The sequence below is a fragment of the Drosophila willistoni genome (assembly GCF_018902025.1).
Source record: "Drosophila willistoni isolate 14030-0811.24 chromosome XL unlocalized genomic scaffold, UCI_dwil_1.1 Seg141, whole genome shotgun sequence".
NCBI classification, from domain to species: Eukaryota; Metazoa; Arthropoda; class Insecta; order Diptera; family Drosophilidae; genus Drosophila; species Drosophila willistoni.
The window spans coordinates 7,808,443-7,824,454 of NW_025814052.1; the positions used below are offsets into that span (position 1 = coordinate 7,808,443).

Consider the following 16,012-nt stretch of genomic DNA (forward strand, 5'->3'; position numbering starts at 1 on the left):
TAATCAAAACTGTCAATATATTTATAAATTTCTAAAACATAGACTATTATAGCCTATCTGATCATATGCGGATTAAGGATAAGGATTAATTGATATGTTTACTTAGGCCAGATGAAAAGGATGAAAAAAGGAAGGGGGAATCAATCAAACCTGCGATTTTCCTAGTGGCCAATATAAAAATATAAATTAATAAGAAAATTTGTAGCAAAATATAACGTCTTGAAGAATATTGTTAAAAATAATTGATCATATAATTAAATTTTATTTGTTGCTTGGGAGAACTTCGTGTGTGTGTAATGTAAATTATCATTAAAGATTAAGTCTTCAAGTTTCTAATTATACGAATTGGAATGATCAATTATTTTTTTCACTTATTAAACTTCTAAATATTAATTAAGATTATTTTTTGCATTTTATATACAAACTATCATTAAATATTGAGGTTTGATCAGTTTTTAGAACGATCATTAAGTCATAATATTTTGAATACTTTCCAAATATTGATACATGCTTGTGTCTTAGAAAAGGATTCCTGATAGTTTTCGCTCCGATGTCGAATCTTTTTCATATCTTAACAGATATTGATATGCTATATTATCCAATATAGACGGAGAATGGACATATATCAAATAGTCTCTAAGAAGAATTCTTGAGACTAAAACATTGCCCTAAAGGCATAGCCAGAAAGTAAAAGTAAGGAAAGAAAACTAAGAGGATGAGAGATAGATTTGGTGTAACATCTTCCTTATGGCAGGTAACTTGTTTTGTTCCACCTGCATCATTAGGATTTGGCATTTTCTCCAAAGCTTGTATTAGATCTTTACCATTTCCCACACTTGCTGACTGTCTTTGATTTCATGTTACCCACTCCAATTGACCCTCAAGGGCCAATTTACCACACACATTAGCGAACGCGCTTCAGTTGATGCCGATGCCGTTTTTATGATAGACAATAACTTGCATAACCCCCCCTAAAATAAAAAAAAATTATGGATAAAAAAAAGGTTGACAAAAAATCAAAATGAAGAGTTTTTTTGTTTTTTTTTTTTAAATAAAACGAGATTCCGATTCACCTTGAAATGATTGCGCTTGGATTTGGGTTCGATTCGGGCTTGTCTCGTGGGCAGACAGCTAGCCGCCGCCGCCGATTAAGAGGCCGAGCTATGCACGAACTATGTATGTATGTATGTATGTGTGTATGCAAATGGACACGGGGGGAGATACATACATATGATGCGACAGAGATGGAAATGGAGATGCCGATGGAGATCGACAGAGAGATGAAGACACCTTATGCTTATGCTTATGCTATCAGCAGCATTTTCATGCTAATTTTTGGAATTTCGGAAATGCAATGTGTGGCAACGCTGGAAACGAAACTGGAAATGGAGAGAAGAAGAAATCGAAATTCGAGAAATGGAAATGAAGAACCTCTAGGGTGCGGTTCGATTTGGATATTCGATGTTGATGAAAACGAAAGCGAACTAAAGACTAGAGACCGGCCTCGAGCTTGGGCTTGGGCAGCAATTTGTGTCTTGGGTTAGGGCTGGAAATGTTAATGAAATGCTTTTGTTTTGGTCCAGCATCATCATCATGATCGTGATGAGATGATGATGATTATGATTGTCGTTGCGTTGATGATGACAATGGTTGATCAGGTTGATCATTACATGGTGCAACAGTTGGGTATAAAAGCGAGAAGTCGCCCATAGTTAGGCATCAGTTGAGCTTGAGGAGTGTTAGGAATCTTGTCAACCCAAAACCAAAACCCTAAGTGGATTAATAGGAAAAATGAAGGTAATGAAGCAAGAGGATGATTGCTCCTCCTGGATCCAAATGTTCTAAATGGTCAACGATCTGTTTACAGGTTTTCGTGTGTTTGTGCGCCTTGTTTGCTGTGGCTAATGCCGGTTTCCTGGGTCTCTTGGGAGGCGGTGGTGGTGGCGGCGGCGGTGGTGGTGGTGGTGGCAGCGGTGGAGGCCTCAAGGCAGGAATTAGCATTGGAGGAGGCAGCTCTGGCGGCGGCGGCGGCGGTGGATGGAGTTCCGGTGGTGGTGGTGGTGGCGGCGGCGGTGGCTCATACCACGGTCATGGCAGCGGCCCAGTACAAGTTGTCAAGGTCATCCATCAGCAAGGCGGTTCGGTTGGCAGCAGCTATGGTGGTGGCGGTTATGCTGGCGGTTACAGCTATGAGCCATCTCCACAAATTTATAAGGTCAAGGTTATTTCCGGTGGCAGTAGCAGTGTTTCCGCTCCTGCTCCTCTTTATGCCGGACCCGCTCCTGTCTATGGGCCTCCAGCTCCTGTGTATGGTCCACCTGCTTCAGTTAAGGTCATCAAAGTATTGCAGGAATCCGCACCAGTGTACGGCGGTGGTCATTCTGTAGGTGAATCTGCTGCCCCACAAATCATCAAGGTGGTTCATCAGCAGGGTGGATCAAGCGGCGGCGGATTCATTGGCGGCGGCTCTGGTTTTTCCTCGGGACCCGCCCAGGTCATTAAGGTTGTGCATGAAAACCACGATGCCGGTCTCAGCGTGGGCGGTGGTGGTTCCATTCTGAGCGGCCCTGCCAAGGTGGTGCGTGTGATCCATGAGCATTCGGCCGCTGTTGGCCAGTCCTATGCCGCTCCTATTGAGGGACCCGTTGCAGCACCAGTTGCATCATATTTGCCACCTGTTCAAGACATTCCAGCTCCCGCACCAGTTTATGCTGCTCCTGCCCCCGCACCAGTCTATGCTGCTCCTGCACCAGCTCCAGTTTACTCTGCTCCTGCTCCAGCTCCAGTTTACTCTGCTCCCGCACCAGCCCCAGTTTACTCTGCTCCTGCACCAGCTCCAGTTTACTCTGCTCCCGCACCAGCCCCAGTTTACTCTGCTCCCGCTCCAGCTCCAGTTTACTCTGCTCCCGCTCCAGCTCCAGTTTACTCTGCACCCGCACCAGCTCCAGTTTATGCTGCCCCCGCTCCTGCACCAGGTCCAGTATATTCTGCTCCTGCTCCAGCACCAGTGTATGCTCCTGCTCCCGCCCCAGTCTTGAGTGTGCCACACCCCGCACCAGCCCCAATCTTTGCCCCAGCTGCACCTGTCATCGAGGAGGCTCCCTTGCCCGTAGGTCATGTGCCCGCCCCGGCATACGGACCTCCTCAGTACTAAGAAGACTGCCCACACACCCACCACCCATACACTCATACACACTGAAGACCTCCGACCTTCCTATATATTTCTATTCTATCGACACTTTTCCCTACACTCTTCCCATAAGTTATTTCATATTTTTTTTATCCTTTATTTTTTTTGCATTTAAAAATAGAAAATAAACAAAATAAAACATACTATTAAACGAAAAAACCGCTTGACTTACTGCATCATTAAGTATTCCCTGATTAAACAGATCAGCAGAGAGGAGAGATCTTGCTTTACCATCAAGGACACAGACTTGGATGCAAGAGAAATATAAAGAATACAAAATCCAGGACCGTCTAACATCGAGATGCATTGAAAGCTCTGGAAAAAACTTCGTGAGGACTTCGGCAACACAGGGATAAAGCCGAGCGGATTATATCACCTTCCCTTTCACTCGCTATCATTTGTCTTGTTCCATCTCATACCGATTAGGTGGTTCTTACTCAACACTCACACATACATACATACACTGACATTTTTGACAATAATATTTTACTGTCCTCTCTATAAGAACTATCCAAGTTAGTATATAATTCCTATTAGAAACCATCTTATTAAATTCTCCAATTGGAGTACACTGGTCCAAAAGCAATTGAGACCCCATAGAAAACATGTTATTTTCCAAAATTTCTCAAGTTCATCGAGAATTGCATAAACAACGACGAAGATTTCGATTGATGGTTATTTGTTTGCGGCACACAGGCGTGAAATTAAGCATTTCTATTTGAATACATTAAATTGTTTTGCGGTGTCTTTCCATTTCGTTTCATTTTTCTTTTTTGTTTCTGTTTTTTGATGCGGCTTACACATGTTTAAACACGCGATTAATAAATGAGGCAAAAAAAGAAAAAAAAAAATGGTTATCAATAAATTTGAGTTATGCATACATCTGTGTGTCTTTAATATGCTGTTGTTGCTGTTGGTGTGGCGATGTAGCTTTATATATATCTCATCAGATGATTATGACGATATTATTTATTCGCTTTTAAGTTTTCTTTTTGTTTTTATTGTTTCATAACACACGATATTGGGGTTCGATTTAGTTATGTTTCATTCATTTGCATTTTATTTTTATGTTGTTTTTTTTTTGTTTGTTTTATGTCTATTCGGCAGCTTTGACCAGTGCCTCAGCAACTTCAACGGCGATGGCAGCCTCCGCCTTGGCCTGTGGGAACAAGGAAAGTTACCAAATATTCAATTAACGCTGGGCGGGGGAAGTGGAAACGTATGGGTATTATTAGACATTACCTTGTCGTCACCGGCAGAACTCAGCTGGGACTGGTATTTGGAAAGAAGCTGTCGGGCCTCATTAACATCAATGTCTGCCACATTGTGTGCCTCTTCGGCCAGCACTTGGACAGAGGAATCCTCATTGACAGTGACGGAACCGCTGGATACAAAGTATTTGGTGAGCTTGCCGTCATTTTCCACAACCTGCACAACTCCGGGCTTCAGCACAGCTAAAAGAATGAAAAGGCATTAAGTTTCGTAAGTTAAATTAGTTGAGATTTTCTATCAACAACTCACCCAATGTGGGCACATGCTTGGCCAGGATGCCGAAAGCTCCACTGAATGAGGGCACGTCAATTTGGCGCACCACAGCGGCATCGTAGAAGGTCTTGTTGGCAGCAGCAAAGGTCAGCTTCATCTCATCGGAGTAGTTGCGACGAGATTGGTTCTGGGCCAGGCGGGCGCCACGAGTGGCCAACAGGCGAGCATTCTTCACGATCGACATTTTGCTTCTGGAGAATGGACAAAACGCAGGAGTTAATAACATTTGCCAAATTATGTAACTTTGTAGGTTAGGCGGCCAGCAAGTTTCGCACTGATTTCGAATGACGCTGTTGCCAATTCACCCAATAATCGCCTACAATAACATTTATTTTCACAAATTACCTTTATTCTGTTTTGAACTGCGGCGAAAGGAAAAAAATTCTACAGAATTATTTGTCGCTGAAAAAAAAACTCGTCCAGTTTCCACCAGTGTTGAACATCGGTGGCTCGCTGCCAGTTAGTGTTGAAAATCACAGTATTTTTAACACTGTATTTTTTAATCGAATATCGGGTTGTCAAACTGGAAAGATGCGGTCACACTCATACTGAACAGCTGAAGGTAAGGTTTTTCGTAATTTGTCTTTCGTTATAATAATTTTTTTTGAAAATTTTAAATTGATTACAGAAATTAAAAACCGGCAATGCGTTTGCTTAATGTTGGGCATCGTGTGGCGGCACTGCGTCAAAGTGTGGCCGAGAAATTCGTTTTGCCGGAACGCTTTAAGGGTACCGTTGTGGAGAAGTGGGTAAACTACTGGCACGGCCTGGTGCGCGACTATTCCGAGGTAACCATTGGAGTAGTGAAGGAGTCATATGCTAAACCCAAAAAGGCCTTAGCCTACGCCACAGGAATTACTTTGCTGTACAAGGCAGTGGAAAATAATCCCGATCATGAGGCTTTTATGACAATCCTTCGTCGTAATTCGAATCGCATGATCACAGTCCCAACGGAACGACAGAATCCGGAAGCTTCGCAGTATCTAGTGACCCTGGAAAGAGCCATCAATCAGAAGAAATTGCGACTGCTATCGCTGGGAGCTTTCACACTGCTTTGGGTTGATCTCTATGACGAAGACGACTGCACTTATCCAGCTATATGTGAATACACGACAGTGAGCTGGTTAAATTTCCATGAACGCGTCATAGATGTAGGCTTCTGGAATGAATTCTGGCGACTGCGATGGAAAATGCGAAACTACGACATCAATTATCTGTGATCACTGTCCATGTGGGTTGACATAGTTGGTGCAGCTGCAGCGGACATTGGTTTTGTTATAGCATTTTAATTAAGAGACTTTCATTGTAGTACAAATGAAGACAAATGAAATCGAAATTACCGTTTGAAAAATAGTGTATTTACATAGATATTATTTGTTTTTCGGTATTTACATGTTCTTTGGTTATTAAGAGGCACTTGCCGCCTCGGGAATAGCTTTTTTGGGCTTAAAATGACCCTCGAGCAGCTGCATGCAATCGTCTAGTTTACTCAGATTATTGATCTTGCCCTGAAACTTACCATCCTTGCCATTGCCCTTGCCTTCAAGTAATTCAAGAAATTGAGGACCTAATTTCTCAACCACTTCAGGATTGCCACGCAGTACTAGGTGGCCCTTGGCCTGGCTGCCAGCAGCCACACCTTCGGAGACGGTTAGAAAATAGAAAATCTCTTCGGGTGCATGCGAAAGGAACGCATTAATGAAATCCACCTCGATGCCATCGCGACGATGGAGAGCAAAGTATTTGGGGCGCTGTGCTTTTGGCAAATCCTCTAGGCGATCTGCCTCTGCATGTGCGAAGTCCTTGAGCAATTGCTGGAAACATTTGCGCGTCATTTTAACATTTTGCTGTAACTTCTGCAGTAAATCCAAGTGCTGTTGGGGGCCACCTCTGTAAAATATTAAGGTACATATATAAAGATAAGGTTTATATTTGCAAAATGTAAGTAGATAGAACATTCGAGAACCTTCTTTGTCCATTATACGAATGTATATACAAATATATGTACGTACTTGATAGCCGCTGTAATTTGCTGTTCACGTTGAAAGACTTCTGCCAATTTTCGTAATACTCGCTCTCCAACCACAAAGTGAACCAATACATTGGTTTTCACCTTCTCGCAATACAGGATCTTGATGGCCTGCAGCTGGGAGATATTTGTGACATGTGTGCCACAGCACATATTGCCCTCGACTCCCTCAATGTTCACCACACGTGCGAGACCCACATGATCCTTGGGCAGGCCGCGTGGAGCACGAGCACCCTGAAAATCATATTCCTTTTCGGGATCTATTAGATGAACTGTCACTTCGCGACCCTCGCGTATCAAATTGTTGCACTTTTGTTCGATAAGGTCCAATGACTCACGGCTTATCAAATGAGGTGTTTTTAATTGCACATAGCAGGTGCTAGTGCCTAGCCACCAAGATGTGGTCTCATATTTGAATTCACTGTCAAACAACGCCGAAATCAAATGTTGCCCCGAATGCTGCTGCATGTGGTCCAGTCGGCGCTCCCAGTTCAAAACTTGTTCAACTTCTGTTCCCTCCTCAAAGCTTTCTGGCGATTCCACAAAGTGCACCGCCTGGGTACCATTCCGTACAACATTTCTCACCGGGTGCCCGCCAAGAGAGCCGTAGTCACATGGCTGTCCACCGCCCTCCGGGAATAGTATGGTATCCTCGCATACCACATTAAAGCCTTTGAGTTGACGCTTTGTTGTTTCACCTTTATCCTCTGTTACCCAGTCCAGATTAGCATTCTCACAGGATACGATCGTTGACTTGAACTGCAAGACACAGAAAGGATAACCTTTATATTATATTATATAAGATTGTGAAGAAAATTCCAGAATCTTGCCTGCTTTAAGAAGCTATCTTCCTGACATTTAAAGACCATGTTGCATTTAGCCGGATTCCCCAATGTCAAAATTGTGGCTGATGCAAGTTATTTATTTATGACAACAATATTATATTGCTATCTCTTTTCTACAAACATATGCTTATCTGAGTATTCGCCGAGCCGTAGTGAATATTCGCCGAGCCAACTGAATATTCGCCCGCCATATTGATATCTCTTTCTTACACATATACTATTACGTGGCCCTTAATTCCGATAAATATCGACTATGAAGTATGTATCAATGTGGGCGCAAATTTTAAACTGTATTTAAAATTATTTGAACTTGACCCACATCTATTTGTTACTTGATATGAAAATATATTCGAATGTCCTTAAATTTCTTATATTTTGTTCATTTAGTTTACTTCTGGAAAAGAAAAGTTGGTTTCTTAAAGATTAATGGAATATTTCTATTTAATTCATGTAAAAAATCTTGCATTTTTGTTAACAACTCTTTGTTAAGATGAAAAGGCTACTATCCTCGCAAGGTGATTGTGTAATATATGCTACAGAAAAGTCGACCCAATTTCGCATAGATTTAACCATGTTTTGGCCTCCAGCTGTTTTTCCACCATTATGATTGCGAGCGTCTATCTGTGTTTATTCTGCACATTGCTTTGTCCACTCTGTTTACACATTCATTCACTGCCCTGACCTCTCTATCCATAGAGACACAAGCAAACACAAACACACGACCACACAGGCAAATGATATATATACATATACACTTATGTATGTAAATATGTATGTGTAAAGGAGCACCCACAAAGTTTGTTAGCCATCTCCCTCTGTATCATGGGCCTTCTTCATATGTTTGAAGCTGCGTCTGCGCCTCAAAAAAGCGAGACAAGAGATTGGAATTCTTCCTCTTCTGGTTCATCGGGCCAGTACCGTTCGTCATGGAGGTCGGCTCAACAGTTAACTGCCAACGTCCTTTAGCAAAGCATCGCAGACATTACGTCAGGACGTCAGGACACTAGCGTTGTTTTTTGTTGTTCTTAAGTGTCTAAGTGTGTTTGCGTGTGGTGTCCCTCCAATTGAATTTATATATGAAGCGGCGCTGACAACTAATCCAAAAGTCAAAAGGCTCGCGGGGGCCAAATACCTACAGATTCCTTCATACCCTTACGACACGTGCGAATATTCTTAAAGTTCCCCCACACGCCCCCCTCTCTCTGTCTCTCACGCACGGATTGGCCCTTTTCAATGGCGGTTATATAAGCTCAAAGAAAGCGTAAGGAATTGCATCTATTAACTGGGAAAAGTGCTTGCGTTTTTGAAAGGCATTCAACAAAGCAAACAATTGTTAATTGCATTGAAAAAGAAAAAGTTGGGGACAAAAGAAGAGAGAAAAAAAGTTATAATATGTGTGTATCTAAGAGCCTAGAATGGAGATGCCACCATGACAACAATAAGCCCATGCCCACCCACTCACTAGTCCACAAATCCACCTCATACAATTGCTGGCCAATTATTTTATAAACATATATTGCTATACCTGATATTCGCGACCGTAGTAATATTCGCCGAGCCAAACTAATATTCGCCCGCCATATTGATATCTCTTTCTTACACATATACTATTACGTGGCCCTTAATTCCGATAAATATCGACTATGAAGTATGTATCAATGTGGGCGCAAATTTTAAACTGTATTTAAAATTATTTGAACTTGACCCACATCTATTTGTTACTTGATATGAAAATATATTCGAATGTCCTTAAATTTCTTATATTTTGTTCATTTAGTTTACTTCTGGAAAAGAAAAGTTGGTTTCTTAAAGATTAATGGAATATTTCTATTTAATTCATGTAAAAAATCTTGCATTTTTGTTAACAACTCTTTGTTAAGATGAAAAGGCTACTATCCTCGCAAGGTGATTGTGTAATATATGCTACAGAAAAGTCGACCCAATTTCGCATAGATTTAACCATGTTTTGGCCTCCAGCTGTTTTTCCACCATTATGATTGCGAGCGTCTATCTGTGTTTATTCTGCACATTGCTTTGTCCACTCTGTTTACACATTCATTCACTGCCCCTGACCTCTCTATCCATAGAGACACAAGCAAACACAAACACACGACCACACAGGCAAATGATATATATACATATACACTTATGTATGTAAATATGTATGTGTAAAGGAGCACCCACAAAGTTTGTTAGCCATCTCCCTCTGTATCATGGGCCTTCTTCATATGTTTGAAGCTGCGTCTGCGCCTCAAAAAAGCGAGACAAGAGATTGGAATTCTTCCTCTTCTGGTTCATCGGGCCAGTACCGTTCGTCATGGAGGTCGGCTCAACAGTTAACTGCCAACGTCCTTTAGCAAAGCATCGCAGACATTACGTCAGGACGTCAGGACACTAGCGTTGTTTTTTGTTGTTCTTAAGTGTCTAAGTGTGTTGCGTGTGGTGTCCCTCCAATTGAATTTATATATGAAGCGCGCTGACAACTAATCAAAAGTCAAAGGCTCGCGGGGCCAAATACCTACAGATTCCTTCATACCCTTACGACACGTGCGAATATTCTTAAAGTTCCCCACACGCCCCCTCTCTCTGTCTCTCACGCACGGATTGCCCTTTTCAATGGCGGTATATAAGCTCAAAGAAAGCGTAAGGAATTGCATCTATTAACTGGGAAAAGTGCTTGCGTTTTTGAAAGGCATTCAACAAAGCAAACAATTGTTAATTGCATTGAAAAAGAAAAAGTTGGGGACAAAAGAAGAGAGAAAAAAAGTTATAATATGTGTGTATCTAAGAGCCTAGAATGGAGATGCCACCATGACAACAATAAGCCCATGCCCACCCACTCACTAGTCCACAAATCCACCTCATACAGGGGTTCCCTTTTTCTTTTTTTTCCTCCTACTCTTCTGCATTGAAAACAAAAAAGAGAATAATACTAATAGAAAATAAACTAAGTTACTAATTGCCACAAACACAAAACGAGGCAAAAGCTGAAAGAAAAACTGTGCGCTATGGGTGGAGGTACAGATTGATTGATTGATTATACTACCATTTGCACTTGTCACGCATTTCAAATAAATGTCACCAATATATGTATACACAAGAAAACCCTTAAGGCCTGCATGAAACCCTCACAGCTCCAAATATCTAAAAATTCTCATTCAACTCTTTCACAGTAAACCACAAAAAAAAAAAAAAACGAAAAATAACCAAAATGGCACCGTAATTACTAAATTGATGCACAACAACAATAACAACAACCGCACACACACACACACACACACACATACACAGCATGACCAGCAGTATCTTTTGGTATTTAGTGCTCTGACAAATGACTAAGAACAAACAATAAAAACAAACACAAAAAAAAAACAAAAAACATATGCAACGAATATGTGTCTATTAATTGATTAAATTTTCAAGCATAATTAACTTGCTAGTTACGTGTTTAAAAAGCAAGCAAAACGTGAACATAACTTGTGTGGAGAAAAAAGTGTTAGCATACTTTTAGGCACCAACGCACCCGATATAGAAAATATTATTAAATTGCACCTACATAAACACACACACATATCTCTTCACATTAGTTAACCAATACATAAATATACATATACAAACATATATATTAAAAATATATAAATTGATCAACTATGGCCAACACCGCACAGTTATTGCGCCGCCAAAGCTCTAGGGATATTGTGCTCAAGAGCCAGAGGAGCATCGATCAATTGGAATTGAGGGTAAGTAGGATTCAACTTCTGGTTAGAATAGCAAAAAAATGACTTATTAAGAGATCTTTAATTTTACAAAAAATGAACTTAAAAAAGAGGAAAAATAATGAAATCGATTTTAACTTAAATAAACAAATGACAGAGTTTACGGCAAAAAAACTGCAGAAAAAGTTATCTATTTTTGATCCCCTTGATTTAAAAACTTTGTAGACTTAATATATTATAAGAAGATTATATACCAACTTTGATGTTCCATTGTTTAATGTTGACAAAACAAATACTTTATCAGGAATATAACGTCCGACCGCACTCGTTAAGAAGTTATAAAACCTAAAATACTTTCAATATTGTTATGAATTTAATATTTAATGAATTTAATAGCATACTCTCAAAACTCTATACATTCGAAATTGATTTTTTGAAAATTCTAACTAGATGTTAACCTCTAACAAAGTGGACAACATTTTTGGTTGCACTTTTATAAATATCTAATTAATAGTTATATTACTTTTTAAAGGCACAGATAGATTACTTAAAGTTCGAAAGGGTATATAGGCTTCTTTCATCTTTTTATATTAAGAACTAGGCATATTAAAGAATGAAAGTGAATCAAGTTAATTTCTTATTGAAATTAGTTTCAGTTTTTGACAAATTCTTTACAAAATATGTAATAGAAGATCTCCAATACTAAAGAGAATCTTTCTTTGTTTATTGATGAATTGTGGGCATTGATTTCAGGAGCTGCGTGGTCGATTGGTACCCAAGGAACATGGCGTTAGTCATCATCATCACACATCGCTCCATCATCATCCACCGATGTATGGGGCAACGAACCAGGGCTTTATGTCCGATGCCTTTGACGAGTCATCTGAATTGGAGCAGGATCCGCCATTTGGATCGGAGGCCAGTACTAGTAAGGCCAAAGCTGAGATTGTGGCCGCCGCCACAGCGACTGAGCAGCAACAGGACTTGGTCGAAGGCGAAAAGGAGGGAGAAGAGCGTGAAAGTTGGGATAGCAAAATAATGTTCCTGTTGGCCACAATTGGGTGGGTAAACCACCAATACCAAATTAGCCACATAGAGAGCCAAGCTAAGCAATACTTTATTTCAGATATGCTGTTGGCCTTGGCAATGTTTGGCGTTTCCCCTATTTGGCCCAAAAGAATGGCGGCGGTGCTTTTCTAGTGCCCTATTTCATAATGCTGTGCATTCAGGGCATTCCGATATTCTATTTGGAATTGGCCATTGGTCAGAGATTACGCAAAGGTGCGATCGGCGTATGGAGTCAAGTGTCACCGTATTTGGGCGGCATTGGCATCTCATCCGCTGTGGTTAGCTATATTGTGGCCCTGTACTACAATACGATAATTGCCTGGTGTCTCATCTATTTGCTGCACAGCTTCGAATCGCCCCTACCGTGGGCCGATTGCCCGACACGCTTGTATGCCAATTATACATACGATCATGAGCCCGAATGTGTGGCCTCATCGCCGACACAATTCTATTGGTATCGCACCACCCTTCAATGTTCGGAGAGTGTTGATATGCCAGAGAATTTCAATTATCATATGGCCATTGCCTTGATTGTATCATGGTTTTTGGTCTATATCTGCATGGTCCAGGGCATCACATCGTCTGGCAAAATTGTCTATATGACAGCCATATTTCCCTATGTGGTCTTAATCATATTCTTCTTTCGCGGCATCACGCTTAAGGGGGCTGCAGATGGGGTCGCCCATTTGTTTACACCACGCTGGGAGACACTACTCGATCCCGTTGTCTGGCTGGAAGCGGGCACACAAATTTTCTTCTCTCTGGGGCTGGCCTTTGGTGGCCTTATTGCCTTCAGCTCATACAATCCGGCCAATAACAATTGCTATCGAGACGCCATCCTGGTATCGCTGACCAATTGCGGTACATCAATGTTTGCCGGTGTTGTGGTCTTCTCGGTGATTGGTTTTAAGGCTACGGCCACATTCGATCGCTGCACAGAGGAGAGGAATGGACTAATATTACAGAATCATACACACAATTTGCCCATCTGTGATCTTCAGAGAGAGTTGGCTAATGTAAGTGAGATCGATAGGATTGTTGAATTGATTGACCATTTTCCATTTCCAATTCCATTTCCATTTAGAGTGCCTCGGGCACAGGACTGGCTTTCATTATCTTCACCGAGGCCATCAATCAATTTCCTGGAGCCCAACTCTGGGCCGTTCTCTTCTTCCTAATGCTGTTCACCTTGGGAATTGATTCACAATTTGGTACCTTGGAGGGTGTTGTTACTTCGTTGGTGGATATGAAGCTTTTTCCCAATCTACCCAAGGAATATATTGTTGGGGTTAGTATACCGCGATTCTCAATAACTCTCTGTGATCATTAAGCAAGTTTTGTTTTTTTGTTTGTTTAGATTCTCTGCTTCTCGTGCTGTTTGATCTCCATGTGCTTTGCGAATGGAGCTGGAAGCTATATATTCCAATTGATGGATAGTTTTGCAGGAAATTTTCCATTATTAATCATCGCCCTGTTCGAGTGCCTATCGATCAGTTATATCTATGGTGTGCGACGTTTTTCGGATGATATTGAAATGATGACCGGCTCGAGGCCGGGCTTTTATTGGATGTTCTGTTGGAAATATTTATCACCTTGTGCCATGGTCACCATATTGTTGGCCTCATTTCATCAGCTAATGACCGAGGGTAGCAGTTATCCGGCCTGGATTGCCCTAAAAGGTTCCACAGAATCCATGGACTGGCCACATTGGTGCATTGTAATTGCATTTATGTTGATTTTGTCATCGATATTGTGGATACCGATTGTTGCAATATTGCGGTAAGCACAAATAGCCCTCATTGTTAACCCCCCTTTGACTTACCATTGATACTCTTACTCTTTCAGTGTTTGTGGCATTAAAGTTGTCGAAGATTCGGATCCAGCTTGGTTCCCTGTTGCCGAACTTAAGGAGGTTCATGGCATTGTGCCACATGAACCAACTGAACTGGAGCGCAGTATATTCTGTTTCAATATGGATGGAACGGAGGGGATGTGTTGCCCCAAATATGGTTTACCCGAAAAGTCGCTCGAAGAGGAAGAGTAAATGAACTAATTACAAAACAAACAACAACAAAAACATAAAGTAGGCAACAACACCGATAAAGACAATAAAACTCGCCCATCAGCAACTTGTAAATATGGAAAATAATAACTAAGCCAAATCATTCACTGACCGACTCAAAACTGAATCAACTGAAACAGCAATGTCGATGCCTAAACACACACACACACACTCACACAAACACACACAAACACACCCATGGACATTGTATGTATATCTAAGTATATACATATAAATATATAGAAAATCCTAATAATTGCAATAAAAAAAAAATGAATTGAAAAGGTGCACCAAAAGCAACAGAAATCGCATTATATATATATATATAGATATATATATATATATATATATCGGTGAAAACTAAGCGCTAATGGGCGCGGTTTCATGTCTAGAGGAAATATTTCCGCATAGCTTCATTAGTAAGGCCCGTGCCATAAATGTATTGACTTGTCTATAAGGAAATTATGAATATTGTAATAATTTTAGTTAGCTCTTACCTTTTTCTTTATGTTGTTGTTGTTCTTGCTTTTGTTTTTAAATTATTCGTGTTTTAATATTTTCCTTTTTATTATTATTATTATTTTTCTTTTTGGGGGGTAAACATATCCGATTTCATGCCATTACCAAATTGAGACAAAAGTGAAATTTTTGTGTCTTTTTGCTTTTGTTGATTGAGGTATTTGCTGACTACTTATATATACATATGAGACATGCATACATATACATACATATTTATGTACACCTATTATTATATACATACATATACACATACATATATTCATAAGATTATATAGATCTTTATACATGAGTATAGGGAAAATTATGTTGTGCGTTACTTCCTCATATCATCATTGAGCTCCACCTACTCTTATATATAGATATATATATATCATTCTCTGTTGTGATCCGCTCGGCTTTCTGTGTTGTTATAAAAAAAAAACAAAAAAAAAACCAACTTAAAATGGAGAAAAATCATATCATGGTAAACAAAAGAAAAATTACTCACAAAACTTAAAAATCTGAATGTTGAAAAAACAAAACAAAATATCTAGCGAAATATATTTGCATTTGTTCTGTTTTGCTCCAGATGGATTACCTATATAATATATTATAAATATATTGAAAATTTACTTGTTGATATCAGCTCATTGTACTTATGATCTACATTTATTAGAAACTAATAACAAGAAATATAAAACCCAATGGAAATCCCACCCCAACCCCATTCAACCCCACTCCTTTGTATCCCACCCCACAATTCAAGCATCTCGATATATCACATTTCTAGATCTGTATCAGACTTAATGCAATATGTTATAACAACAACAAACAAATGAAGGAAAACGCAACCGTTCAGCTACTTAGTCTAATGAAAATTGAAGGGAATTATTAGATATTACTCTCATCAAATTCGATATACAATATTATATATATATACATACATACATACATACATACATACATATATATGTATATTAAAATATATTTATATTTATGTGTGTTACAATGAAAAGAAAAAGCAAATCCAGTTACAAACAAAAGGAAAGATAAAATAAA

General features: G+C 40.0%; 5 protein-coding genes across 5 annotated transcripts; 3 read left to right on the forward strand and 2 right to left on the reverse strand.

Annotated features, from left to right (window-relative positions):
- Positions 1 to 1,610: 1,610 nt before the first annotated feature.
- LOC6648876 (skin secretory protein xP2) lies at positions 1,611 to 3,349 on the forward strand. Its single transcript, XM_002071712.4, has 3 exons — positions 1,611 to 1,797; positions 1,868 to 1,955; positions 2,007 to 3,349. Exons 1-3 carry the CDS (start codon positions 1,792 to 1,794, stop codon positions 3,152 to 3,154), a joined length of 1,242 nt encoding a protein of 413 aa, XP_002071748.1. The 5' UTR covers positions 1,611 to 1,791; the 3' UTR covers positions 3,155 to 3,349.
- Positions 3,350 to 4,167: 818 nt separating this feature from the next.
- Positions 4,168 to 5,178, reverse strand: LOC6648877 (ATP synthase subunit delta, mitochondrial). Its single transcript, XM_002071713.4, has 4 exons — positions 5,081 to 5,178; positions 4,712 to 4,926; positions 4,433 to 4,644; positions 4,168 to 4,349 (listed from the first exon to the last, which is right to left on the reverse strand). Exons 2-4 carry the CDS (start codon positions 4,917 to 4,919, stop codon positions 4,287 to 4,289), a joined length of 483 nt encoding a protein of 160 aa, XP_002071749.1. The 5' UTR covers positions 4,920 to 4,926; positions 5,081 to 5,178; the 3' UTR covers positions 4,168 to 4,286.
- Positions 5,179 to 5,239: 61 nt separating this feature from the next.
- LOC6648878 (mitochondrial import inner membrane translocase subunit Tim29) lies at positions 5,240 to 6,086 on the forward strand. Its single transcript, XM_002071714.4, has 2 exons — positions 5,240 to 5,297; positions 5,364 to 6,086. The coding sequence occupies exon 2, from the start codon at positions 5,380 to 5,382 to the stop codon at positions 5,953 to 5,955; it is 576 nt and encodes a 191-aa protein (XP_002071750.1). The 5' UTR covers positions 5,240 to 5,297; positions 5,364 to 5,379; the 3' UTR covers positions 5,956 to 6,086.
- Positions 6,072 to 7,688, reverse strand: LOC6648879 (alanyl-tRNA editing protein Aarsd1-B). The gene is made up of 3 exons (XM_002071715.4): positions 7,595 to 7,688; positions 6,748 to 7,523; positions 6,072 to 6,625 (listed from the first exon to the last, which is right to left on the reverse strand). The coding sequence occupies exons 1-3, from the start codon at positions 7,631 to 7,633 to the stop codon at positions 6,142 to 6,144; spliced, it is 1,299 nt and encodes a 432-aa protein (XP_002071751.1). The 5' UTR covers positions 7,634 to 7,688; the 3' UTR covers positions 6,072 to 6,141.
- Positions 7,689 to 11,226: 3,538 nt separating this feature from the next.
- LOC6648880 (sodium-dependent neutral amino acid transporter B(0)AT3) lies at positions 11,227 to 14,656 on the forward strand. The gene is made up of 6 exons (XM_002071716.4): positions 11,227 to 11,349; positions 12,079 to 12,386; positions 12,452 to 13,409; positions 13,478 to 13,681; positions 13,751 to 14,172; positions 14,239 to 14,656. The coding sequence occupies exons 1-6, from the start codon at positions 11,260 to 11,262 to the stop codon at positions 14,435 to 14,437; spliced, it is 2,181 nt and encodes a 726-aa protein (XP_002071752.1). The 5' UTR covers positions 11,227 to 11,259; the 3' UTR covers positions 14,438 to 14,656.
- The last annotated feature ends 1,356 nt before the right edge of the window (positions 14,657 to 16,012 follow it).